Source organism: Fragaria vesca, unplaced genomic scaffold, assembly GCF_000184155.1.
Source record: "Fragaria vesca subsp. vesca unplaced genomic scaffold, FraVesHawaii_1.0 scf0512932, whole genome shotgun sequence".
NCBI classification, from domain to species: Eukaryota; Viridiplantae; Streptophyta; class Magnoliopsida; order Rosales; family Rosaceae; genus Fragaria; species Fragaria vesca.
In genome coordinates this window covers 27,960-53,160 of record NW_004443388.1, presented here as the reverse complement: position 1 = coordinate 53,160, position 25,201 = coordinate 27,960, and the positions used below count along the sequence as shown (strand labels likewise).

At 38.5% G+C, this 25,201-nt stretch overlaps 4 protein-coding genes across 4 annotated transcripts; 3 read left to right on the top strand and 1 right to left on the bottom strand.

Moving 5' to 3' along the window:
* The first annotated feature begins 244 nt into the window (after positions 1–244).
* On the top strand, positions 245–23,870 carry LOC101301349 (serine/threonine protein phosphatase 2A 59 kDa regulatory subunit B' gamma isoform-like). The gene is made up of 7 exons (XM_004309406.1): positions 245–732; positions 1,137–1,416; positions 2,077–2,172; positions 2,271–2,651; positions 3,106–3,185; positions 20,510–21,722; positions 23,091–23,870. The coding sequence occupies exons 1-7, from the start codon at positions 245–247 to the stop codon at positions 23,475–23,477; spliced, it is 2,925 nt and encodes a 974-aa protein (XP_004309454.1). The 3' UTR covers positions 23,478–23,870.
* On the top strand, positions 8,068–10,827 carry LOC101300202 (homeobox protein SBH1-like). Its single transcript, XM_004309402.1, has 4 exons — positions 8,068–8,412; positions 8,519–8,771; positions 10,025–10,269; positions 10,588–10,827. Exons 1-4 carry the CDS (start codon positions 8,068–8,070, stop codon positions 10,825–10,827), a joined length of 1,083 nt encoding a protein of 360 aa, XP_004309450.1.
* Positions 14,967–18,427, top strand: LOC101300495 (BAH and coiled-coil domain-containing protein 1-like). The gene is made up of 5 exons (XM_004309403.1): positions 14,967–15,350; positions 15,585–15,927; positions 16,017–16,085; positions 17,623–17,761; positions 18,094–18,427. The coding sequence occupies exons 1-5, from the start codon at positions 15,278–15,280 to the stop codon at positions 18,118–18,120; spliced, it is 651 nt and encodes a 216-aa protein (XP_004309451.1). The 5' UTR covers positions 14,967–15,277; the 3' UTR covers positions 18,121–18,427.
* LOC101299920 lies at positions 23,799–25,090 on the bottom strand. Its single transcript, XM_004309401.1, has 2 exons — positions 25,020–25,090; positions 23,799–24,470 (listed from the first exon to the last, which is right to left on the bottom strand). Exon 2 carries the CDS (start codon positions 24,458–24,460, stop codon positions 24,023–24,025), a length of 438 nt encoding a protein of 145 aa, XP_004309449.1. The 5' UTR covers positions 24,461–24,470; positions 25,020–25,090; the 3' UTR covers positions 23,799–24,022.
* Positions 25,091–25,201: the final 111 nt, after the last annotated feature.

Sequence of the window (25,201 nt, the reverse complement as noted above, 5' to 3'; positions counted from 1 at the left end):
CGTTCTATCGCTGTTCTCCATCATCGGAGGCTTTGCCTTATATTGAAGAATGGAATTAGGCAACCGCAATGTGGGCCGGGTTAGTTATTTTTAAAACAGGCGTATTGGGCCTATTCTCGTTCGGTTGATAAAGCCCAATCGTTTTTGAGAGGAGGACGCATATATAAAGATAGAGCAAAGAAAGGTTTATGATTTAGTTCCCAAATTCTAGTGTAGTCTTCGAAAGCAATCAAAGAATCCGATCATGGAAACCGAACCCCAAGAATCCAACCCCCAAAACGACGCCGTCATCAGCTCCTTCTGCGAGATCACCTCCGCCTCTCCCCAAGAAGCCCGCTTCTTCCTCGAATCCCATAATTGGGACCTCGACGCCGCCGTTTCCACTTTCTTTGAAAACGACGCCGCCGCCGTCGACGACGCCACCGTCGCCGTCACCAACCCAGTCCCGGCGTCCCATTCGCTCTCGCCGTCTCCATCTCACTCGCCGGAGTACTCTCCCTCCCAGTCCCCCACGCGCTCCCGCTCGCCCTCGCCGGCGCCGTCTCGCCCGGCGTACCAGCTCCGGTCGAAGCGCGCAGCCTCCGGGAGCAGCAAGGATGACAACAAGCCCCCCGCCGCGCGTACACGTGGCGGCATTCGGACGCTTTCCGATCTGAATCGGCGTCCGGTGAAGGATGGCTCTGACAGTGACGACGATGAACCCAACGAGTACTACACTGGCGGCGAGAAAAGGTAAATCCTATTAGGGTTTACAAGTAAAATTATTGTCTTTTTTTAAGCAAGGGATAATTTGCTGCTTTAGTAACCCTAAGTTTGGGAATATTATGAACAATGTGAAAGTAAAATCCAATTGGTTTGTTTTCTTAGCAATTGATAGTCTCTATAATAAAACGTAATACTGTGTTTGATTAGAAATTATGTCTGCATTATAGAATTAACCTCATTATAACCAAATAGTTGCCTTTTGTGATTTTGAAGTCTATTACTGGTGTACCAATCATTGTCAGTTTAGTTGAAGTTCTTGCTTCTACTGTGAAGTTTCATATTGTTCAGATTGTAGACCCTGTATGAGGTTTGCGATTGTCTTTTTCGATGAGGAATAATTTGCAATTCTTGATGTTGTTTGATTGTTCCAGTGGTATGCTTGTCCAAGACCCTACCAGAGGCGGTGCGGGTGACGTGGATTCAATTTTCGCTCAAGCCAGACAGTTTCACCAAGCACCTCTGGAACCTTCTTCAAGCTCGAGAAGTTTTACTGGAACAGCTCGGACACTTACAGGGGAGACTGTTCCAGCTGCTGCACCTCCGCCACCTGAATCTATCAATCACACCATCACTTTCTGGAACAATGGCTTTACCGTAGACGACGGCCCACTGCGGAGGGTGGATGATCCTGCAAATGCAACCTTCATGGAAGTAAGTTTTTCATGCAATTATCTAATTGTTTAAATCATTTTCAGTGCTCTCTACAGTAGCATACCAGCTTTTATTTCTAGTGAAGTTTACCGCTTGGGATCCAAATCTTCTGTTTAGTCAATCAGCTCCTTTACTTTTTTACTTTTAGTTGTCGCTTTGTCCAATGTCAGGGGATTCTGAAAATTATATAAGATGCTAGATTGAAAATTTCCAAGTTTTAACACACCATGTAATGTTTTTTTATACAAATGGACTTGAAAGACTGAAGGAAGATGATAAGGTCTTGTTCTGGAGTCCTTGTGTTTAAATTGGCAACTAGAGATTGACAGTCATGTACCATATGGCCTTAGGGAGGAGAGTATTCTAGTTAAACATGATTGGCCCAGATTTGACTGAAAATTTTCAGGAATGACCAGAATCTTCTTCCACAGTTTTCCCCTCATTATTTTGATATATGGGTTGGGAGTTGGGACAGCCGTTGATATTAGAGGAGATAGATATATGTATGGGTTGGTTTACTAGTTTTCATATGTGATTAGCTGCATGACATTCTTAGTTGCTCTTCTTATGCCTTTCATTGCACTTGTTTGGTGTACTTTGTTTTTCTCTGCTTGGTTTTATCTCTCTTATTATAGAGATGATGTGTTATTATAAATGCAGAGCATCAAGAAATCTGAGTGCCCAGAAGAGCTTGAACCACCTAGTAGGATGACTACTGTTGAAGTCAGTCTTATCAAGCGGGAGGAAGACTACCGTGTATGTGCTAGTTCTATTCTATTATCTGGTTGTAACTTTGTCGTTGATCCTCATCCAATTCAATGTTTCTGATGTCTAGTTGCTTAACATATTTGCAGGAACCAGTGAAGCAGCGTAGTCAGGCTGCTTTTCAGGGTGTTGGAAGAACTTTGGGTGGCAGCACTTCGGAGTCAGCTGCCTCTGAGTCAACTGCTGCTGCCGGTCCTCCTCCTACAACTGCTCCATTGCCATCAATGGGCTTAACCGTTGATCAGTCATTGCCATCGACCTCTATTCAGCTAAGGTTGGCAGATGGTACCCGGATGGTGTCTCGCTTCAACAACCGCCATACAATTAGAGACATTCATGCTTTTATTGATGCATCAAGACCTGGTGGGGTAAGAAATTACCGATTGCAGACAATGGGTTTTCCTCCAAAACAGCTCACTGATTTGGACCAAACAATTGAGCAAGCCGGTGCCACCAATTCTGTCATCATCCAAAAACTCTAGGCAGGTTGCAGGCACGCGATTGAGTATCGGAGCCAGATCTAAGTACATTTATCCTAGTTATGATGAATTCTTATTTAGACCCCAAAGGAAGTTTCATTATCCATGGAGGCGTTCATCAAACGGTTTATGTTTTCTTAACGCAAGATATTATGTGTTTTAAAGCATAGGAAGCTTGTTTGTTAAGTAAATTGTTGTTGAATGAAGAACATCTTTCAGGCAAAATGGCTTTCTCTCGTTCTATTGTCTTTTCTCCGTCTGATTTTTTCCTTTCTACACAACTTCAATTGAATTTGTTTTTCAGGTTTAGCTACATATATCTGCAACTTAATCATCAATCATCATGTATGCTATATTTCAGGGTGAAAATTTGCGGAGCATATTAGTTTAGGATCTGTGCCACTCTGACTAAATCTGATTTTTAAATGCTATAATTATGTATTAGGGCATACTCTTGCTTAACATATTGTCATTCCGCAAATCTTGTTCACGATCTAGTGAAAACACAGATATCAATCTCCCCTGGTAGGTTAGAACAGTTAAAGGTGTTTGCTCTCAAGTTTTTTCTGGTGAATGATTCGTCACTGAAAGGTGTTTATTAAGTTCTCACCCGTTTTTCCGACGAACTGGTAAAGTTTGTGCAAGAAAGCTTTGATTCACCTCGATTGCCAAATTGTCACTAATTTTCACCCAGCTCGAAGCAGCTTTTTGGTCCCCTAACTATTTTCCGATAACAATAAGAGAGATTTCCACCTTTCCTTCCCTTGTGCTGATTGTCTGACATATGAGATTCCAAAACTTGTTTGCGTTGAAATTTAGGGAAAGAAAACACGTACAAATCTTATGTCCGTCAATATCACGTTGTGACCATATTCGATTTGTTCCTCATCGATCCTTCAAGAACTCTGTCAGCTACAGGTTGAATTATTGATAAGCATCCCATGCATATAGTTATAGTATATAGTTTTACAATAAGCTAATAAGTAATAAAGAAAGCTTATTGCATGATCTAGTTTTTTAGTTTTTTTTTTAGTAGAAATGAATAATTCATTAATCAAGAGACAAACTCAATTACAAAGTTTGCAAACACTAAGCTGAAAATCAAATAACAACAAATAGCATGAGCCTCTAACTCGATCAAACTACAAAGAGTGAGAGGAAACCAATACCTCGTTATCCTATGGGTCGAACACCCTACAACCGAATACAAGAAAACAAGAAATACAAGTCTACCACTCTCTACCCATACTTGATCTAGTTTTCTAATGGTTGGTCATATATACGGTACACTAAAGTTGATACATGATTACATGTAGAAAAGTAGAGTGAATCTTGTTGAAGGGGTTACTTGATGTATTTATGAACTCGTAAGGGTACAATGCACGATATGGTTTGCAAAAGGGTGCTTCATATTTTTAGTTTGAACAGAGCTTGCAATTGACCGATGATTGATGCACCAGTAACCAATATTAGTTTTGTATAACACTAATAATAAAAAAATTACAATAATGAAATTGAAGTGCATCTCGATCGTATCTTGTAACTTTTAATTACTTAGATATATCTAAATAGATAATGAAAATTGAGGCTATGAACAAATTAGATGTAAAATATAAGAAAGATTAATTTAAGTTTACCTCCATTAATTTTAGGTTGATCATCATGTTAGTCTATTTTCTATCAATTTCATCAAAAACACCCATCGACTTCCAATTTTCATCAGCCGTGTCTAAACATCCATTTTTCATTCAATTCCCCCGTCATGTGATGACTTGCATTAAGAAGAAAACCAAATTTGAAGTCGCTGGACCCACCGAAAAATGGCAAAATAAACAAATTGCATTCAATCCCACCAAAATAACTAAGGTTTAGGGGTTGTGATGGGAACAAATATGTGAATCGATATGGGGAAAAATGATCAAAAATGTTTTTTTTTTTTTTAAATTTTGACTTTTTTCTTTGATGTCATGTCATCACTTGACGGAGGAATTAGATGGAAAACGAAGGTTTTGACACGGCTGATGAAAATTGGGAGTCGATGGGTGTTTTTAATGAAATTGAAAAAAGAATGACTAACATGATGATCGACCTAAAGTTTATAAGGGTAAATTGAAAAAAATTAGTCCATATAAGAAGCTAGCTATACTTTTTTATTTTTTTAGAAACATGGACGTGAAGTCTTTTGTATCAAACCGAAAAATGGTAATTACAACATGACCCGCCCGCAAGGGCCGAGAGAATGAAGTCAAGCCAGATAACCCAAAAGCTACTTAAAAGAAACTACCATGTGGTACAACCAAGAGAAAACTAAAACAAAATATCATAACCTATTAGGGTTGGGCAGGCCCTAACCCTAACTTATTCGACCTGGCCTGAAACCATCTTAAAGGCCTAAACCCATGGTCATAAGTTGAGGCCCAATGAGAGACCCGAGCCCATGTTCATGTGCTGAGGACACCCACACTGAGCACCCAGCCACAAACACGTTCCTGACGTCAGCTGCCGCCGACGGTTGTCTCTCCGGTGGTCTGCTTAGCCACCACAGCATCAACACCATCCTCCTGCTAAACCTCAAAACAAAGTCCCAGAGTTATTCCTCTCACCAAATCGGATATGGCGCCGCAAAACCGCTCGATATGAGTTCAAGCCGCCACCGTCGAGGCCTCCCTACCAAAACCAGATCACTAACTAGATCTACACAGTCACACCACCACCCCAAAGCCGGAGCAGAAGCCGACGCCGCCTCGTTGATCTCTCTTACGAATAGGGGGACCGATCTCCAAAACCAAGACCCCGAACTGCACCACCGTCACCGTCTTGATTGAAGCCTCATTTGCACGATGCGCCGCTTTGCCCAAAACCCCGCTTGCACGGTGCCCCGTCGTGCCCGATCGACGTCTATCCGAGGAATGACGCCGCCGCAATCGAAACCCTAGTTTCAGTTTTCAGAGAGTGCCCGATCGAGGTCCATCCGAGGAATAACGCCGCCGCAAACAAAACCCTAGTTTCAGTTTTCAGAGAGGCTCTGAAAAGGACGGAGCAACCCAAAATTATGAACCAATGGTTTTTGGTTAGTTTAAGCTAACTATACTTGAAAGGCGTTGAATTAGTTAAGGGTAAAATATTGTATAGTTTTGTGGTTTGAAGTCGACATCTGTTTAGTCCTTATGGTTTTATTTTAATTTGAATAGTCCTTACAGTCATAATTTTTTCATCTAAATAGTGTTTATGGTTTTATTTTAATTTGAATAGTCCTTAAAATCATGATTTTTCATCCAAATAGTCCTTATAACCTTTAACTGAGAAAACTGTCGAAATGACTACTTGGATGAAAAATCATGATTTAAAAGACTATTCAGATTAAAATAAAACCATAAAGACTATTTAGATGAAAAATTGTGACCGTAAGAACTATTTAAATTAAAATAAAATCATAAAGACTAAACATATGTCAACTTCAAACCACAATGACTAAACAAATTTCAATTCATTAGTTCATTTTCACTACTATCAAATTAATCCTATTGGATAATAGATTCAAACATCTGTGGAAATAATTCTGCATAATGGGACTTACTTCTCATCATGGTTGTTCTTGTGTACGTTGTAGTTTTTGTACAAGTGATGCAGTGATGTATGTATTCAGTATGTAGTTTGATAATGATTATACAAGAGTTGCATTTACAGTTGAAGTGGATTAAAAAGTTGATAATTTTGTGTTAAAATTTGATTTTTCTCTATAAGAATACAGGGCTTCAAAGAAGCAAAAGCATGCATTAAACTTGCCACGAACGAAAAAATAATAATACTAATTTTCAGGGGGAAGGAAACCAAAAAATGAGCAGATCTGAGAAGAGAGGAACGAAGACGAAGACCGGAGGCAAGGAAAGACAGAAGGGACGTTCGGACAGCTTTTCTCTTTTCCCTTCCCCACGGCTACAGCTCCTAAACTCCTAATTATGAACTAGACCTAACCTAGCTAGCTCAGTGCTTTGATTCCTGCTGGTCTACAATTTCTACTTCATAGATCAGTATCGACCAGTATCAGTTGTCGTCTTACTTTAAATACCAAGTGTAGAGTATAAAAACAAGAAACCCTAGTTAACATGTTCCAAGAGTTCTCTCCACTTCACTACTAAAGATCGAGTAACAAATACAAGTAAGTAAGTAACACATTATAGTTTGCACTTGGTTCTCAGTGAACCATGACCTGTTGCTTAATTAGTTAGTCTAGTTGATATCGTAAATATCAAGAGTTTAAATCTCACATATATAAATATGTAATTAAGAAAATTCAATAAAGACAAATGATTATATACAATATGTCTTTTGAAGATTGAATTTGTTTGTTAGTGAAAATTAGTTTTATTTTTTAATGAGGGTATTGAAAATTAGTTAGCATTAGGTATATAGCTTCAAATTAGAACTCAAATAGAACCTGGATTAGGTCCATCGATCAATCAAAACAAATGTTCAAAAATGAGGACGTAATTAAGATGGTAGAACTTTTTAAGAAGTGATAAACGAAGGTTGACATTGTATTTGAATTCTAACAAGTTTTATACTGCATCAGTGCATTGACACTTCTACAAGTTTTATACTATGTATTGCTATGTTAAATACATTCAATCCTCTGTACGTATCTACATTAATACGTCTTTAACATCATATCGTAGAGAGACGGTTATAATACATGGGGTACGGTAGAGATGAAGGGCTATGGACATTGGACAAAATAGGACAATCCAATCAAATGACCAGGGTATATTAAACAGGCTGGGTTTAATGGATGGAAGAAAAGAATGAGAAGACAGTAATCAAACTCAATCACTAACATAGACGGTTGACGTTTGATCATTTCCCATCAATCCACTACAGCCAGGCCAAGAAAGCAAAAGAGAGCGAGAGAGACAGGGTATAGTAGTCGTAGTACATACAGATGCTTGTGTCACAGTACTGTCATCAAACTACATCATTAGCTTAAACCCTAATAATTATACTCAAGACCTGCAAATCAGATACAGATAAACGTCCCTCACTACTGCAGTTTCAGTAACCGAGATGCAGAAATACCAAAGAGCTTAGCTAGCTTTGCTTTTTGTATCGGGAAGGAAACAATCTCAGCTCCAGTAGGAGTTGCACAACTACACGTTAACTCCGCGTGCACACCTCGTTCACTGTGTGCATCTCTATCTCTCTCATCTCTGGGTTACTGTTTATGTACAGAAGCAAGATGGAAAAGAAAAAGAAATGAAAAAAATATCCTCATGTTTCTGACTGACTGCGACTGTTCACTGTAACACACCCTTGGTCTTTCTAGCTACACTCATTGAGAGTTTTAAGCTTAAAAACCGGGAGGCGTTCCCCTGTTGTAGTAGAGCTCATAATTCTTACCTGCATTGAACAGATGGAGAGTGAGAGATGGTCTAGGGTTCCGAAAGGTAGAGAGACAGAGAAGATGGAGAGTGGGATGGGTAAGAGCAATTATTACTATAGTCATGGTGTGATGGGATCAGCTGGGTCTTCTTCTGGGATGTTGATGCCTCCTCCTCTTGTGAATTCTTATGCTGCTGCTGCTGCAGATCAGACTAGTAGTTCTAGTAACCATCAGCACTGCTTTGTTTCTCTGCCTTTTACCAACATTAATCCAAACCAAAATGGTAGTCAGGAATATGAGATGAGAATGAAAACTAAGGTCATGAGTCATCCTCTCTTCCCTCGCCTCTTGGCCTCTTATGTCAATTGTCAAAAGGTATTTCATACAGCTTCTAGCTTCTTCTCTGATCTAGCTGCTGCTTGCCCTTGTTATATTTCTGAACTTGTTTGCTTATTAATCATGAGGGTTTGTTTTTGTTAAGGTTGGGGCTCCTGCTGAAGTGGTGGCTAGGTTAGAGGATGCGGCTGCGGCCTCAATATCTTCTTCGGCTGCTCTTTCTGCAGCATGTGAAGAATCAGAACCAGACCCAGAGCTGGATCAGTTCATGGAGGCCTATTGTGAGATGCTTACCAAGTACCATGAAGAGCTTACAAAACCCTTCCATGAAGCCATGCTTGGCCTCTCTAAAATCAACTCCCAGCTCAAAGCTCTGTCCGTTTCACCATCATATTCTGGTGACGATCATCACTTCTTCATGTTCCTTCTCTTATTTATCGAATACATGCACTACAATGAAATCGATCTAGAGGTCCTTCCTGCTTATTTCATGCATGTGTACCTTTTCATAGGATAAGAACAGGGCTTTCTAGCTAGATTAATCAAGCAAAATGCTAGCTATTTGCTAGGTGCCTGGAGTGGTAGACCATATATATGAGTAGCTTGATTTGATTCTATTTTTTTTTTGTCTGGGTCTATAATGGGGGATCTACTTACTTCATAGGTTATTTAATTTCTGGTGTCGTTCCATTTTCTAGTCTGTTGTGTTCAAGCCTTGATAAGTATTTAAACGAAGGCAATAAGATAATGGATAGTCCAAATTATTAAAAATAATTGAAATGTAACACAAGATATTAACTTGGTTGCTAGGGTGGAGCAAACTTCTGTTTTTTTTTCTTTTTTCTTTTTTTTGGACGAAAGGGTGGAGCAAACTTCAGTTTTGAAAATTTATCAAGAATCAACTTGATTGAGAAATTCCCTCTTCTAGCTAGGCACTGCTAAAAGGTGAAGCCATGAGGTTGAGCTAGATATAGATGATGTTCACAGTGTGTGTGAGTGTTTGTGCTCAATAAATTTTCAGATAATCAATTTATGCATGCAGTTGGTTTCTTACTTGTGGTACTGGAATAAACGGAATTCTTTTAGTTTCCAGTGAAGCGAGTGTTTTATTACTTAATTGTAATATCTTTCCCTAATATTTTTATAAAGTTCTTTTATAAAAGAGCTTAGTCTTCTTTGAGTTACACACTTACACACACCCTTCTATGTTTCTTGGTGTTGATATGGATTCGTTCATTGGGGAGTTATGTGTATATGTGAGCTAGGCTAGGGTACTTCGCAGTCAGTTTTCATTAATCGGCGTATTTGTAGGTTTAGTATATTGTTCATGGAGATGACTAACATTCCTATATATGTAACTTGTGTGTTTTGTACTTTTGGTCACCATATGCCCTTGGACACGAGACTCAGTTCTCACTCTAAAACCTTCACTCAGATATTAATAATTTATGCTTGTAATTGAACTGTCCACTATGGTTGATCATATAAGAAAGCTATCCAAAAAAGATGGCCACCAAGTTCATGCTGTATGTACTTTCTGCTTTTAATCTCTACACTCTTTTGTTCAGTGGAATATAACTGAAGCATATGGTTTGATTACTTATCATTGCATCTTCTGTATGATTTTCCGACTGATTTGAGGCATGATCAGCTAGTACTGGTGATCTTGTTGGACAAGGTGGCTCTTCAGAAGAGGCTGGTGTGAATGAAAATTGCATAGATCCAAGAGCCAAAGATTGGGATATTAGAGCTAAGCTTCTGCAAAAGTACGGTGGATCTCTTGGCAGTCTCAGCCAGGAGTTAAAGAAGAAGAAGAAGAACGGAAAGTTGCCCAAGGAAGCCCGGGTTCAGTTGCAAGAATGGTGGAGCAGAAATTACACATGGCCCTATCCATCGGTATGCATCAGTACCATACTAACTACATGCATGTTCTTGAACACATATCAGATAGTCTATCTTTAGTCTCTTGCACACGCATCCCTTGTGATAGTTGATCTTCATTTGTATACGTAGCAGTATCTTCATTTGTCTACGTAGCAGTATCTATATATGATTGGTTATACGTTGGAATGCCAATGGCAGCTAGCTCCCTTAGAATAATGACTTGTGTGGGTGATATATAGTCTTGAATCTAGTAGTTACATGGTATTCTTCTTGTTATGATAGTTTTCGTGATATGGATGATACAATATATATTTACATCTGTATATGCAGGAGCCTCAAAAGCTAGCCCTAGCAGCATCTACAGGTCTGACTGTGAAGCAGATAAACAACTGGTTCATAAACCAAAGGAAACGCCATTGGAAACCGTCTGCGGAGGGTATGCAACTTGCTATGGTGGATCATTCCTTCCAAAAAATGGTGGATCATCCCCAATTCTTCTACAATTATATGGACCATCTCATATGTAATCCATCACCTATGGATTGCACGTCTACTCCTATGGTCGACTGATCGTATGTATGGAAAATACCCTAGCTGGCTGTAGGGGTATTGTACTTGAACTGGCAGTGATGTTTACATCTAACTGATTGCCATTTTGAGGCCTCAATGCTTATCAGTATGTGTAAAATATGGATTGCACGTCTACGTACTCCTTTGGTTTGATTGATAATATGTTGGAAAATATCCTAGCTTGATTAGCTGGTTGATCATCGTAGTTAGGGCTCATGTACTTGAATTCGCAGTGATATTTGCTTCTAATTAATTATCATTTTGAGGCCGGCCACATTTAACTTGTCAATGTAAGCCGCTTTCTTTACTTTGATTTTCTCTGGAGAAAAGCTGCCACTCGTTATCTTTGAATCATAACATCGGGCTATACACCAGGATCTCTATGATGTTGGCCAAGCTATGGATTCCATATGCCTCTTCTGGATCCTAGACTTGGATGTCCACAGATCGGACCTAGCTAGCCTTGAACCTAACAAGGCAATGTGAAAGCATCTATAACGACTCACTGCCCCCACAGTGACCGCCGGCAGTCTTCAAATGCTATTCAGATGCTTCAACGTACCCTTTTGTGAGCCATTCTACAATTACAGTAAGAGACAGAGTCTCAACCAGAACGACTCTGGCCTTTTCAACTAATTACAGCCAATTGTTCGAGTGCAGCGATTCTTAGGGCAAATTCCCTATGAAATGGTTCAAAGTTCCTCCCGAAGTAATCCAAAAGAGAAATTAACGACTCGAATACAAGATATAACAATAGAACACTTTCATAGCAATCCAACGTTTCCTAAACGGAAAAGAACCAAGAATCCAAAATGATTACTCACGCGTAATCATGTGGCTGCTCAACGGAAGAAGAACAAGTCGATTTAATATGATTCATATCCGAGTACACGTAAGCACATTCACAAGAGCCCAAACATCACATTGTCCTTTTGTGGGAAACGGAATATGCACAAGCACAAGCCAAATAACATGCTGAAAGTTACCAGTCTCTAATCAGCCCTTTATATGTTTGACTTTGATACAATTTACTGAGTAAATGTTATTGTTGTTTTTTTTTTTTTTTTTTACATTAATTATTTTGTATGGATGATCTTTATTGATTATCTAACTTTTAAACAGTTAAATTCATGTAATTACATTGCTAAAAGTAGGGCTGGGTTTTAACCGAATGGCTGCAAAAAACCGACGGAGCCGAACCAAAAATCCGGATCGGATAACTAAACTAAAACAATTGAGTCAAAATAAGTAGTGAACCGATCTGAACCGGTTTAAATCGGATTTGATCCAGTTCAAGCTCTTAAACAAACCAAAAAAATCGAGCCGACCTGAATTATATAATGTATATATAGATATATAATTTATATACGTAAAATGCTATTATTATTAGTAGATTTCATCTCTATTTACAATGTACTCTCCCACACTTCAATAAAAGACAAAGATCCTAACAACCTTAACATAATTTCTCATTCAACTCATTTCTCGGAGAAATATGTTGGTTAGAAAAGATTAGGAGTGCATTTGATTGCTTGTTGTACTTTGAGTTTATAAAAAAACATGTTACTCAAGTCAAAAACTTTAAGTTCAACTTTACAATGAGATACTAGACGGGAAAAAAAAATTCAAATATGGGTCAAAATTGAAATTGACCTGAACCGATATGAAAATTCAAATGAGCCGAATATTTGGGTGTAAGGTTTTAAAATTCGGATCCGGTTGGAAAAACCATAAACCGAATAATTCAGATTGATTTTGATTTCGCCCTAAAACCGACTTGAACCGAAGATGCCCGGCACCAGGCAAAAGTATGAAAATAAGAAAGAGTTCGAATGGACACATGCGTATTGTTTAGATGCAAGGATTTATTTTACAATATTAGGTGTTGTGTTTCATTTCTGATTTATCTATCTGCATGGTCAACATTTTTGCAAGGCGTCGACGAGGTCAGATGTAATACATGGGTTGGTGTTTGACGTCCGTGTTCGAGTGTGCAATATGAAGGTGCTTCAATCTGATTTTTTTTTTTTTTTTGGGTCGATACTGCATTGACTTGGGCGACAACTACTCAGACTACTAGGTTTGGGCGACGGTTTCTTTTGAAGGTTAGGTTTGAAGGGCGTTCATCGGTTTTGATCTGCGACGTTGGTCGGCCTTCATCGTTGTGTAAGCGGTCATGGAGTGGGTTTGGGATCTCCTAAGATTTGATTTGTTCCATATTAGATTGTGTTCTAGGCTTGAGGTAGTGGGGCAACGCTGACGTTGGACGAACATAGAATGTCTATTTTTCGGCTTGCCTTTGAGGTCAGGTTGGAGAAAATGGTGGTGAGGTAATGGGGGCAAGGTTGGCCATCAAATTCGGCTGTGGTGGATGCAATGAAGTTGGGTGCCCATAACAAATGGGTATGGGCTCATGGTCTTGTGTTCTTGCATCTAGGTTTGGGTCTATTTCTGTCTAGTGCTCTCTTTAAGCCATATAGACCAAGTCAACTTAAACCAAGAGAACCACAATCGATGTCGTTGGACGCCGACTTCTTCATTCCTCCTGCCAACAACATTGCCTTGGTTTGTGGTGTTGATCACATAACTAAAAAACACGATCACATGCCTCACCCTGAATAGAACAACATCGCAAAGCACCCAAATCATGTAGTAAAGCAGAGTTGGCCACCGCAATGCAACACTCAACCCTAGGGCTTTGGTTTAGGATCTTTGAAAATTCTAGAATGAACTAGGTTTGGCATAAGTTCGAAAGAAATTTTTTTATTTTTATCTTGTAAACAACTTAAATATTACAACTTCGTGAGTCAAACTTACAACCGTACCTCTCACTTACTAAAGGGGTTGTATGCCGCTAGACAAAATGGTATTGAGCAGTTTAAAAGAAATCTGGTATTATTTTATTGAATAATATTATAATTTTGTTAATAATTTAATAAAAACTTGTAGCTCAGTCTCTTCACATAATACATTAAGCAGAGACAAACTGTTTATTTTTTACCATAGTCTTTTTGTTGATGCAATGGTTTATAGGTCACTTAATCACTATCTTTAGCGGATGATGATCCGGTTATGGTCTTGCAAAGACTATGAACGAAAGACCCTAACTCTGTCAAAGAAAAAATATAAAGCGGCGTCAATAGAACAGACTGCGGCTGGGCGGTTTTCGACACTCTTATACCTAAGTCAATCAATGTATTTATATTGACAGAATAATAGTAGTAAGTAGTAAATGCGTAATTTATGGAGAGAGAATGATACCTTTTATGGTCGGGGGAAAGGGTTAAGCTTTCCTTCTCTTCAATGTGAGATTGAAGTTCTAATCGGTCTCAGCAAAGCATTTGTAGTGCCTCCTTGATGTCGCGCGTGAATCGAGTGAGGCTTGACAGCTATCGAAAGTTGTTGTTGCTATCTTAATGGTGGTATATGTATCTTAGGATAATTTGATGCTTATGCCTGGTTTAGGTGCTGCCTGAATATGATTGATTAGACATATGCATATACACTTTTTTTGTTGAAAATCCAAAAGCTATTATTCAGAAGAACATTTTTGCTGTGAGTTTTACATTTGAAGTACCACGAGTATGTTTCAGAAGCTCGATGTGATGATTGTGACATGTACATATTTCACAATCCAGTCTCATTATTTCCTATTTTAGTAACTTAAATAAATAAATAAAAAACTAAAAATATGAAAGAGTGAGTGTAGAATTACAAATTTCAGCCCTTTACATAAATTATTGTATTCTCTGTTGTTCTTTAGATCATTCAAGATGCGCTAGTTAATAATTGTAAAGGTATTCAAGTTTCTAATAACGTTGTAACGTACATTATGTTGTTTTTAAAAATACAACTTACTCTTTTAATCAGAAACTGTTTCGCTTTAGTTTATACGCAGCTAAGTGTGTGTTATGTCATTTAATCTATTTCACGACTCACAACCATATTTACATTGATCATCTCTCTATTTTCTTTGTGAGCCAAGATGCACTTGTCAACCATTGTGATCTCATGACCAAACTCTTAATAAACTAAATCCTTTCTAAAAAGGCAATGTTCTTAATTTTCTTGATTTCTTTTAAATTTTTTTAAAGATGTGCTCGTGTATACAAAAAATGGATGATGATGAATGCAGATGAATGGTACATGGTGATGTGTCATCCATTCAGTTCATCCTCGCAAGTCCGCAAGACAACGATTCTCTCTCTCTCTCTTCTCTCCGAGAACACTCATCTCCTCCCCTATTTTTGTCCCAGTCTAGTTCAAAGTTCAAACAATCTAGGGTTTCCTTTTACTCCCCCAAGACTTTACCATCCAAACCCCTTTTCTCAAATCCACCCATCTCTCCTTTAAAAGTCCTCACTTTTGTTTCACCTCTTTTCCCCTCACATTTTCCCCTCAAATCTCTGTGTCTGGAAATCCCACAAGTTCCAGCTCCACAACTACTTTCATGGCCAAGACCAAACCTGGGAAGAAGGACCTTGACTCCTACAACATCAAGGGCACCAACAAAGCCGTCCGGGGTAAACTATCATTCTTCATCTCTCTCAAAAACCCAGATTTTATTTTTCAATTTCAGCTTCTGAAAACACTGAATTGTCTACTTTGTTTACTGAATCTTGCTCTAAAGAACCCTAAAATTGATTCTATGTTGTATGCTGAGCTTGTTTCTCAAATCCCAGCAGGACCCAGATTCAAAATTTCAAACTTCAGCTGACAAATTTTTGAAATTTCGTGTCTTTTTATGTGTTGTGTAGTTGGGGATTGTGTGTTGATGAGACCATCGGACACTGATAAGCCTCCATACGTGGCACGAGTGGAGAAGCTTGAAGCTGACCACCGGAACAATGTGAAGGTCCGGGTTCGGTGGTATTACCGGCCGGAGGAGTCAATAGGAGGAAGGAGACAGTTCCATGGAGCCAAGGAGCTGTTTCTGTCAGACCATTTTGATGTGCAGAGTGCACACACTATCGAAGGGAAGTGTACAGTCCACTCCTTCAAGAACTACACTAAGCTCGAGAATGTGGGAGCTGAAGACTATTTTTGTAGGTTTGAGTATAAGGCTGCCACTGGAGGGTTCACACCGGACCGTGTGGCTGTGTAAGTTTTTGGCTTATAAGGTGGAGTCTATACCTGTTTGATTGTAATGAGTGGTATTTGAAGTTATGCTGTTTGGCTTTGGGTTGTAGGTATTGTAAATGTGAGATGCCATACAATCCGGACGACCTTATGGTGCAGTGTGAGGGATGCAAGGACTGGTAAATTTAGTTGCACAACCTTTCTTGTTTCATGCTTGCCATTATTCAATCCATTTCAAAGTTGCATGCATTTTCGTCCATCAATTAGTGAATTTGTGGTACTATTAATAGGAACGTTTATCCAGAAGCTTTCCTAAATGAGTGGTTGAGCCGAATAGAAAATGGAACCTTGACTTCTAGTGCCCGTATGATTTAATATGTTGAAAGTTATGCCAAATTCAGTAGCTATTTGTTTTGCACAATGGGTTAGGATATTCGTCCGACTTTCAGATTTGCTTGAGCTTCACATTACGTTAAAGGAGTTGGAAGCATCAAACAAGTGTAATGTTGCATGATGAGTGTTTATACAAACCAAATCTTCAGGTCTTATTAATCATGTTTCTGTTTCAGAACATATGCTTTGGTTCAAATTCAGCAGCCCTCAACACTTGAAGTTATATCTCTTGTTTCTGATATAAACAGTGAGATTTTAATGTGTTGGGGTTCAATTGATTTCCATTTTTAGCCATTTTCACTAATCAGACTGGCCCCTCTCCCTTCCAGTTTGCTGACAAATCAAGGTTATAAATGTTTCCTTATGCTTAACAAATCAGAATCTTTTGCGGTTTTCTTTTACTTCATTAAGTTTGGTAATTGCTGCATAGGTGCTTGAGAACTTGATATAAGGTAAGGTATTAGATGTCAACATTAACGAAATTGTAAAATGTTGGATATTAGATGATTATAAAATTGAAGTATTGATGAAATGTCAATGTCGAGAATATTAGAATTGCTAGTTTGAACAATTTCCAGACAAGTGTTATATCTATTAATATTCTGTAAAATGTAATATATCAGAGGTATGTCAAGGATATTTTTCAGTATTCAATACTTAGTCCAAGCTATATACGGATAGATGACGTTGTATGTTCAGTTGTTCACATAGTTAAAAAAGATACAAAAAACGAGTAACTAATTTTGATCGGGAACCTTTGGTACATGGTACCTGAGCTAGCAAGATGTTTCAGAGTTAAGCTTCAAAGAATTTCCTGTGATTTTTTCTTTGAAGTTTGAATACATCTTGCTGAGGCATTGTGATGTTACCCATGCAAATTCTTAGAAGTGCATGTTGGAAAGTGCAATTATGTGTGGTGGCTAGTTCTTATGTTTCTTTTAGTGTTAAGCCTTAATTATGTCACGTTTTTTGAATTCCATCATGCTTGAGCAATATAGAATCAAATTGTGGCTTGATTGTATTTAAGCAACTCTTCAAACTCAATGGCGAGTTTGCCTTTAACACGCATATTTAAGATCCTCAATCCATCCAATGTACCCTTTAACAGTTTAACTACGTCAGTGCTTTTGCCTTGAAAACTGACTTTTTCATGCTTAGGTCAAGCTACATGTTTGAAGAATTTCAAGTTCTAATACACTGTAATTTGTTTTAAATTACTAGATTTCATTTGTTATATGTGGGTGCTTTTGATTGAAACTAACAATTATGGGCTTTGTATTAGTGGTAATAGTGGATATGTTTCCTGGATTACATATTTTGCAGGTTTCATCCCTCTTGTATGGGTATGTCCATTGAAGATGCCAAAAAGTTGGAACACTTTCTCTGTTCTGACTGTTCATCTGATGATGATGCCAAAAGATCAATGAATGCATTCCCCATGTCTCCCTCTGTTGAGACTAAGGTGAGAATTTATGTTATGTATGTGTATGATTTCAAGAGGTCTTAAATGCAAACCAGTATCCCTATTGAGACTTGGTGGGAATTTGTGTTTTTGTGTTTACCCAATCGTTTAATATGTTGGAATTATGCATTAGGTACTGCTGTTAAGACACTATAGTTTATGAAGCCTTAACCAAAGAATTAATTACTATGTCAGAACCTCTTTTTGTCTTTTTCCTAGTATGAATCTGACCGTTTTTGATATAATATTGTGTTGCATACATCAATATCTTGCTATCCTTTCCTTTCTTAAGTTGGTATGAATAATGGTGTTCTGCTTTTAATTTTGTTTAGGTGGAGCCAAAGCGCCGGAAGAGATGACCTTGTGATCGGAATGCTTTGCAAGGAGGTATTCAAATTCTTTGGCATTACCTCCAGTGTTGTGTGTTGTGGAAATGTATAGTGCAGGAAAGATACTGTGCTTGCACAATCCAGAGGCATTTTTAGATTACCACTGTTTGTATGAGTGTGTTAGACCTAGGCGATGACTTAGTGATCTGTGTTGTCCTTGCAAAAAATTAAAATCATATTTAATCACAGAACACATGAGAACACATCAAACCAAACATTTAGGGGGAACCTTGTATTTGTTGTGATGATTTTATTGCTGGCATTACTAGTATGCATGCGATGAAACTGTTGTAGGTTTTTTTTTTTCCTTCTATAAATTCCCCAATGTTTCATTCTTTCCCTTTTGGGAGGGTGAGGGTCCTTCTGTCAGCCCTTGATAGTGCTGCATCTGTGGACTAAGTTCTAGAGATGCAGGTTTTGGAATTGGTTCGGATTATGTTTCCAAAGGCACAGGATGCAGTGCAGTAGCAATTGGAATTACCCATTTGGCTTAACTGGTCTTTTTGCTAGTTCTATGTTTCTGTAAGCATATCAGTTGCCATTGGGTTGATATTATGGAATGGGTTAATCTGGGTTCTGTTCTATCAGCCTGCTTTCCTCCCAACCACATTTTCGTAGATATTAACAGACCTATGAATGTGAAGATCCATGTTGAATTGTTGAGCGTTTACCACTCACAACTGGTGTTGTACACTATTTGTGCATTCATGACTGAAATTTTGAAGTCACTTCTTGGTTAAACCTATGAAACACATCTTTTTTTAGCTTCGTTTGTTTTGTATATGTAAATCCAACTCTTGGAGTGGCTTTATATGCTGAGATTGGACCCCTAGTGCCTAGAACTAATATTCTTATTTCTGATAACCCGAGGTCTACTGACCAAATAGAGGACAGACAATATGACAAAGTGGGCATCCTATGCAATTGATGGTTTCTGTCCCAAGTTGACTGAATGCACCAAGATGTTATTGTATTTTTCAGAAAAGGAACTACTATATAAACAATAGCCTATAAGCCTGAAGGGCATTATTGAAAGTTTGAAACAGAGAAAGAAGCACAAGAAGTGAAGGATAGTAGTAATTTCATTTCATGTGCCACAAATGTGATGAAATGGGTTAAAACTGTGGCGCATAATTTTCCAGTCAGTGCAGGCTTGGTGCACGTTAGCACTTTGCAGCTTCCATCACTAACAAAGCGATTCACCTTCACATTTGACAAATTAAATTCCATTACTGGCTGTATTGGCCTAAACTTCTGAGTTTCTTATCTGAAATTTGGATTCTGTTACAACTCGTAAACATAAATGCTGTTTTTCCCGGTCGCCTGGTGATCAGGAATCATGGTCACGAAATCCATCATGGCACCTGATTGTCCTGCATAATACGGCATCACAACTTCATAAATGATCTCCAAATCACCTATTCGCAAAGAAACTATGGTCATTTACATTTGGATTTAGTCATTTGATTGAAACTCAACAGAGGTAATTTAGGTGTTCTGATTCTTTATAGCAATTCGTATTGGAGACTTAGGGAGTCTTTATTTTTCATGCGACTAATAAATTTTTACTCTAAAAAACGTTGAATGATCAATAATGTTGGAAAAGAAGTACGACAAAATAACATGAATCAGTACATAATACTTTATATTTTCAATTTAATGTTCACTTAAAAACATAATCTTTCCTCTTATTCGAATTCTGAACCCCATCATTAACAATTTAAAAATTAACAATAACATCCGCTACAAATCCAACTATCCAACACATTTGATATTACTATTTTTCCTAATGCTTCTTCCTAATTGTGTTTTAAACAAGAAAAAAAAAAAGAAAAAAAGAAATTGATATATAAAATAGACCTTTTACAGTTTAGACAGCAGCACAATCCCCACAATGAGCCGGTTTGTTTCCTATTTTGCCTGCCTTCCCTGCTGTAGTGTATAACAACATTTCCTGTTTTATCTAATTAATTCAAAAATTAATTTCATTCTTTCTGTTTCAGGCTTCCTTTTTCTCTCTGTCCCTGTTCCAATTAAGACTTAATTAGGGTTTTAAACTTTATCTTTATCCATTTGAAGACTTCCAGCTCCGATTTACACCTCTTTTTTTGTTTCCTCGGATCCCATTTCTTATCTGTACTCATTGTAAGTCAATTTCTCTCCTCCCTATCTCTTCAAATCCTTCAAAACCCACTCTTTGTTGTTCTTCAATTTTGAATTCCCAGCTGAGAATCATGAGGGTTTTGTGCCCAGAATCGTCTAGGGTGTGCTCCTCTTATTGGGTTTTCAATCATCAGCATAGATTATGAGAATGCCCTACGATTTGAGCTAGTTTGGATACTTGATTAGTGCTTTTTAGGGTTGAGGTTTCTGTAGATATGATCAAACAAATTCTGGGTAGAATACCTCGAAAACCTTCGAAATCATCGCAAAACGATGCATACAACGATGGAGGGGTTAATGGGATTGGACCCAATTCCATTAACAGCTCAAAGTCTTCGAATTCAGGTTCTGGGAATTCAAGAACCAGCAATGGGGTTCTTGCCCCACTGTCTAGTAAACCCAGTCAATCCAAGAAGCCAGGTCAAGTAGGTCCTTTGTTGTTTTCGGGTGCCTATGAGGCCCTGCCGAGTTTCAGGGATGTCCCCAGTGCAGAGAAGCAGGGTCTGTTTATCAAGAAATTGAACATGTGTTGTGTTGTGTTTGATTTCAATGATCCGTGGAAGAATGTCAAGGAGAAGGATGTAAAGAGGCAGACTTTGCTTGAGCTTGTGGATTACATTTCGTCTGTGAATTCCAAGTTCAATGAGGTGACAATGCAGGAGATTACTAAGATGGTGGCCACCAATTTGTTTCGGACTTTTCCATCCCCGAGTCATGAGAAGAAGGCTCTTGAGAGCTATGACCAGGACGAGGAGGACCAGATGTTGGAGCCTGCTTGGTCTCATCTTCAGGTTGTGTATGAGTTTCTGTTAAGATTTGTGGCTTCTCCTGAGACAGATGCCAAGCTTGCTAAAAGATATATTGATCAGGCGTTTGTTTTGAAGTTGCTTGATTTGTTTGACTCTGAGGATCAAAGAGAGAGGGAATACTTAAAAACAATCCTACACCGGGTTTATGGGAAGTTCATGGTGCATCGACCATTCATTAGGAAAGCCATCAATAATATCTTCTTTTGGTTCATATTTGAGACTCAGAAGCACAATGGGATTGCAGAAATGCTTGAAATTTTAGGCAGTATAATCAATGGTTTTGCTTTACCTTTGAAGGAAGAGCACAAGCTGTTCCTTGTCCGCGCCTTGATTCCCCTTCACAAGCCTAAATGTGTATCTATGTATCATCAGCAACTTTCCTATTGCATTACTCAGTTTGTGGAGAAAGATGGCAAGCTGTCTGATACCGTGATTAGAGGACTGTTGAAGTATTGGCCCATAACCAATAGTTCAAAGGAAGTCATGTTCCTTGGTGAATTGGAAGAAGTTCTGGAAGCTACCCAACCATCAGAATTTCAGCGGTGCATGGTCCCTCTTTTCCGTCAAATTGGTCACTGCCTCAGCAGCTCACATTTTCAGGTACTATTCTAAGTATTATCTTTATCTTTTACTTGGTTTGTTGTTTCTACTGTGTTTTATCTGTGTATGCACATGGACAGAATGTTTGCTACATGAATCCATATTCCATTAATATTTGTCCAGTGGAACATTCTTCATCATGCTATGATTTTGATTTTCATCTTAATTGTTGCCTTTTCAACTTCACATAAGTAAGATGTTTCAGAAGCTTTTGACGCTGTGTTAGGATTTTCAGAATTGAAAATTTGGGTTTCTGGATGGCGTAGCCACTATCCAACTACCAACATAAATGTCCATTACATATACCTGGTGGCGTATAAAGTCATCTCTCTGACCAGCCATTTCATATTGCGAGCATATTTGGTTTATGTGTTAAGTTCATTGACACGGCAAACCATTGCCTTCTAAAGCTTGAGGAGGTTGAGTATTATGCGAGGACCCTAGTAGTTCTCCCCATTAGCTCAAATCCACATCTTGAATAGGTAACTCAATGGTGTCTTGCACACACACTTCTAACATCCCACATCATGGAATATAAGAAAGCATCATCATTCTATTTTATTCTCACCAGTACAGTCACTACTTCGTGGCAGATTCATCTGCACTACATAGTTGACTGACAATTAAAATGGATTGCCTTGTTCGGAACTGGGAACTGTTGGTTTACATTAGTAATTGACTAATTGTGTATGGGACGTGGGTGTGTCAACGTACAAGTTGCCACAACTCAGAAGAGTTATCCATATTGTTCATCGGTGTTTTGGCTGCATACACCAAAAATTTGATATTTGCTTTAACAAGTGTAATTCTTCAATTATGTCTTTTGGAGAGAGAAATGGAATCCAAGTGTTAGCTGACTTTCTAAGGTCTAAACTTTATGCTTCCCAAGTTCCCGACGCAAAGCCGCTTCAACGTGGATGCTTCCTAGAGCAACGGAGGTGTCCAAAGGTAGGCTTAATCTAAGATCCTGCTGTTGACATTTACATTATATAATAATCTGGGAATGAAATTGGCCTAGTATCAAAGACAGTGGGAAGTTAGAAATCATCGGAAGTTTGGGAACTATAGATGTCACTAGTTGGTACGATTTCTGCTGCACAATCAATGAGGCAGATTATGAGTATTTTTGCTCTTCAGAGGTACTGGAGATACGTAGATTCAGTGTTCCACACAAGGCAACGTCTGTTTAAGCACCTTACTCAGATGATATTTCACTTGATCGTTTAGAAAAACTGGAAACCAACGGTTTTACTGTGCATGATTGAATGATGTGCTTTTTTTTTATTACATAAACTATATTATACATCATTGCTTTATTTTTAATTAGTGACATGTTGTCTCAAGTCTCAACTTATTTTCTGCTGGCAGGTAGCTGAACGCGCATTGTTTTTGTGGAATAATGATCACATAAGAACTTTGATCACACAAAACCGCCAAGTGATTCTGCCAATAATTTTCCCTGCTATGGAGGAAAATGCTCGGAGTCACTGGAATCAAGCTGTTCGGAGTTTGACATTGAATGTGAGAAAGATATTCTCAGATATTGATCAAGAACTCTTTGATGAGTGCTTGGCCACATTCCAAGAAGATGAAACTAAAGAGAAGGAAACACAGGAGAAACGTGAATCAACCTGGAAGCGCTTGGAAGCTGTGGCTTCCTCCAAGTCTTTGAACAATGAGGCCGACCTTGTCTCAAGGTTTGCTTCTAATGCCATTTCTACAAGCCAAAAACCCCGGACCACTTCTGGTAGTTGATATCATCACAATTCCGAAGTGTGAGTCTTCTTACCTGAATGAAAGTGGGCGGGACTTGGCCTCATTTCTCTCGAGCTTGTTGTAACTGTAGTTTCGTTCTGATAAGGGATAACGGTGAAGGTGGGGGGCTTTTGCTGATAATTGAAACAGCCCCTTGTTTATCAGCCGTTCAGTTTCTTTTGTACTCTTCAGCCATGGAGGGGTGTGTATCATAAGATACTGTTTGTTATAGAGATAAATGGTGGTTTGAATTCCCACCAGATAGTATTTATTGTATAATAGTGCAGATTGCAGAATGTATTTCATTTTCTCGTTCTGTTTCCATTCAAGCAGTATACCTTATCTTTGAAGTTCATTGTAATACCAATTCCAGTGTTCGATTGATTATTGCGACGTATCCATTCATCTTTATCATGTATCATGCAACCATTTTAACAGTTGAATGAAGAAATGGTTCTAAATCTCTAGAAAAGACAATAGCTCTGGCAAAACTGAAGGAAGGCAGGAGTACATATATATGCGTCAAAAGATGTAATACAAGTCGATTAATCATCACCATAAGCTCTGAAACTGTAACGCTCTTGGTATGGACCATTGAACCATAGGTCAGCTTCAAACCACTTAGGGTAACGAACAAGATCTCCAGCCACAAATCGCATGAACTGCTTACTTCCTTCCGGCACAACTCTCACCTCTCCTTCCTCAATGTAAACCAACTGGTCCACCTGCCAATCCCAAGGCAACTTGCCCTTGCCGGTCTTCCACATTGACCACCTTGAAACTCCGAGCTCTGCAACTCGTTCAGGCGAAACTTTGCGTTCCACTCTCACTTCGTACAATTCCTCCAGACTTTTCTCCACCCGCATTGCCTTCACAGTTAGACCACTGCGTTTCCCATTGGTACTACTCCATTTGCTGCAATCTCTACTGCTTCTGTTTACTGAGAATGAGCCCAAGGTTGTGGCCATAATCACACTCGCCATGTTTGGTTCCCTATTATAAATCAAGTACAATGAGAAATTGCATAATTGGTCACTGACATCATCACAGTCTATGAACTATTCAGATATCCACATACAAAAATAGTACAAAGATTCAAAGAACCATATGCTATTCTTCTTTTTAAGATGCAAAATGGTTCAACTGCAGTGTCTACTTTTTATTGCGTGCCGTAACATCAAATTAACATTTATCCATAAATCCTAGCATCTCAAGAAAACTGAAAATCTGGAGTAATCCCCTAAAACCCTAAATCCCATCTTTAATCTTAGAATGATTTTTCTTTTTCCTCCCAACATGAAACCCACCTCCAGCCAAGCGATCCTTAGAAGACTATCTGGGATTTATTAGTTCCAAGATGTTAACTTTCCTGGAATTCCATACAAGGTATCTACAAATATTTCAATTCCAAGATATTTCATTTCTCAATTTCATAACCCCAAATCAACAAAGGAAGAGAATCTAGAAACCACAGAGTCAAATTGGGACTGTAAAATCAAAACTTGAATAGTAAATGAAAGAAGAAAATTGAGGGTGTGTTACCTGCTGAATAAAGCCTTCACCTTCAGATTCAGAGAAAGAGTGAGGCTGAGCAATACTTACTACTCAGCTTCAGCTCTTAAACCCCAAAAGTAAGGTTTTATCCAGATAAAAACTTACAAGGATATTAAAGTCACCCAACTGTGACCTTTCTTCCCTCACCCACAGACCACAATCTACTTTGG

What these genes read in the sequence shown, in the direction of transcription:
- LOC101301349 (XM_004309406.1), top strand. Translation starts at nt 245, where the DNA reads ATGGAAACCGAACCCCAAGAATCCAACCCCCAAAACGACGCCGTCATC. An exon ending in CAAATGCAACCTTCATGGAA is followed by an intron (nt 1,417 to 2,076) that starts GTAAGTTTTTCA and finishes TTATAAATGCAG; the next exon opens with AGCATCAAGAAATCTGAGTG. An exon ending in ACAGATATCAATCTCCCCTG is followed by an intron (nt 3,186 to 20,509) that starts GTAGGTTAGAAC and finishes AGTGCTTTTTAG; the next exon opens with GGTTGAGGTTTCTGTAGATA.
- LOC101300202 (XM_004309402.1), top strand. Translation starts at nt 8,068, where the DNA reads ATGGAGAGTGAGAGATGGTCTAGGGTTCCGAAAGGTAGAGAGACAGAG. An exon ending in CTTATGTCAATTGTCAAAAG is followed by an intron (nt 8,413 to 8,518) that starts GTATTTCATACA and finishes GTTTTTGTTAAG; the next exon opens with GTTGGGGCTCCTGCTGAAGT. An exon ending in ACACATGGCCCTATCCATCG is followed by an intron (nt 10,270 to 10,587) that starts GTATGCATCAGT and finishes CTGTATATGCAG; the next exon opens with GAGCCTCAAAAGCTAGCCCT.
- LOC101299920 (XM_004309401.1), bottom strand. Translation starts at nt 24,460, where the DNA reads ATGGCGAGTGTGATTATGGCCACAACCTTGGGCTCATTCTCAGTAAAC.
- LOC101300495 (XM_004309403.1), top strand. Translation starts at nt 15,278, where the DNA reads ATGGCCAAGACCAAACCTGGGAAGAAGGACCTTGACTCCTACAACATC. An exon ending in CACCAACAAAGCCGTCCGGG is followed by an intron (nt 15,351 to 15,584) that starts GTAAACTATCAT and finishes TGTGTTGTGTAG; the next exon opens with TTGGGGATTGTGTGTTGATG. An exon ending in TGTGAGGGATGCAAGGACTG is followed by an intron (nt 16,086 to 17,622) that starts GTAAATTTAGTT and finishes CATATTTTGCAG; the next exon opens with GTTTCATCCCTCTTGTATGG.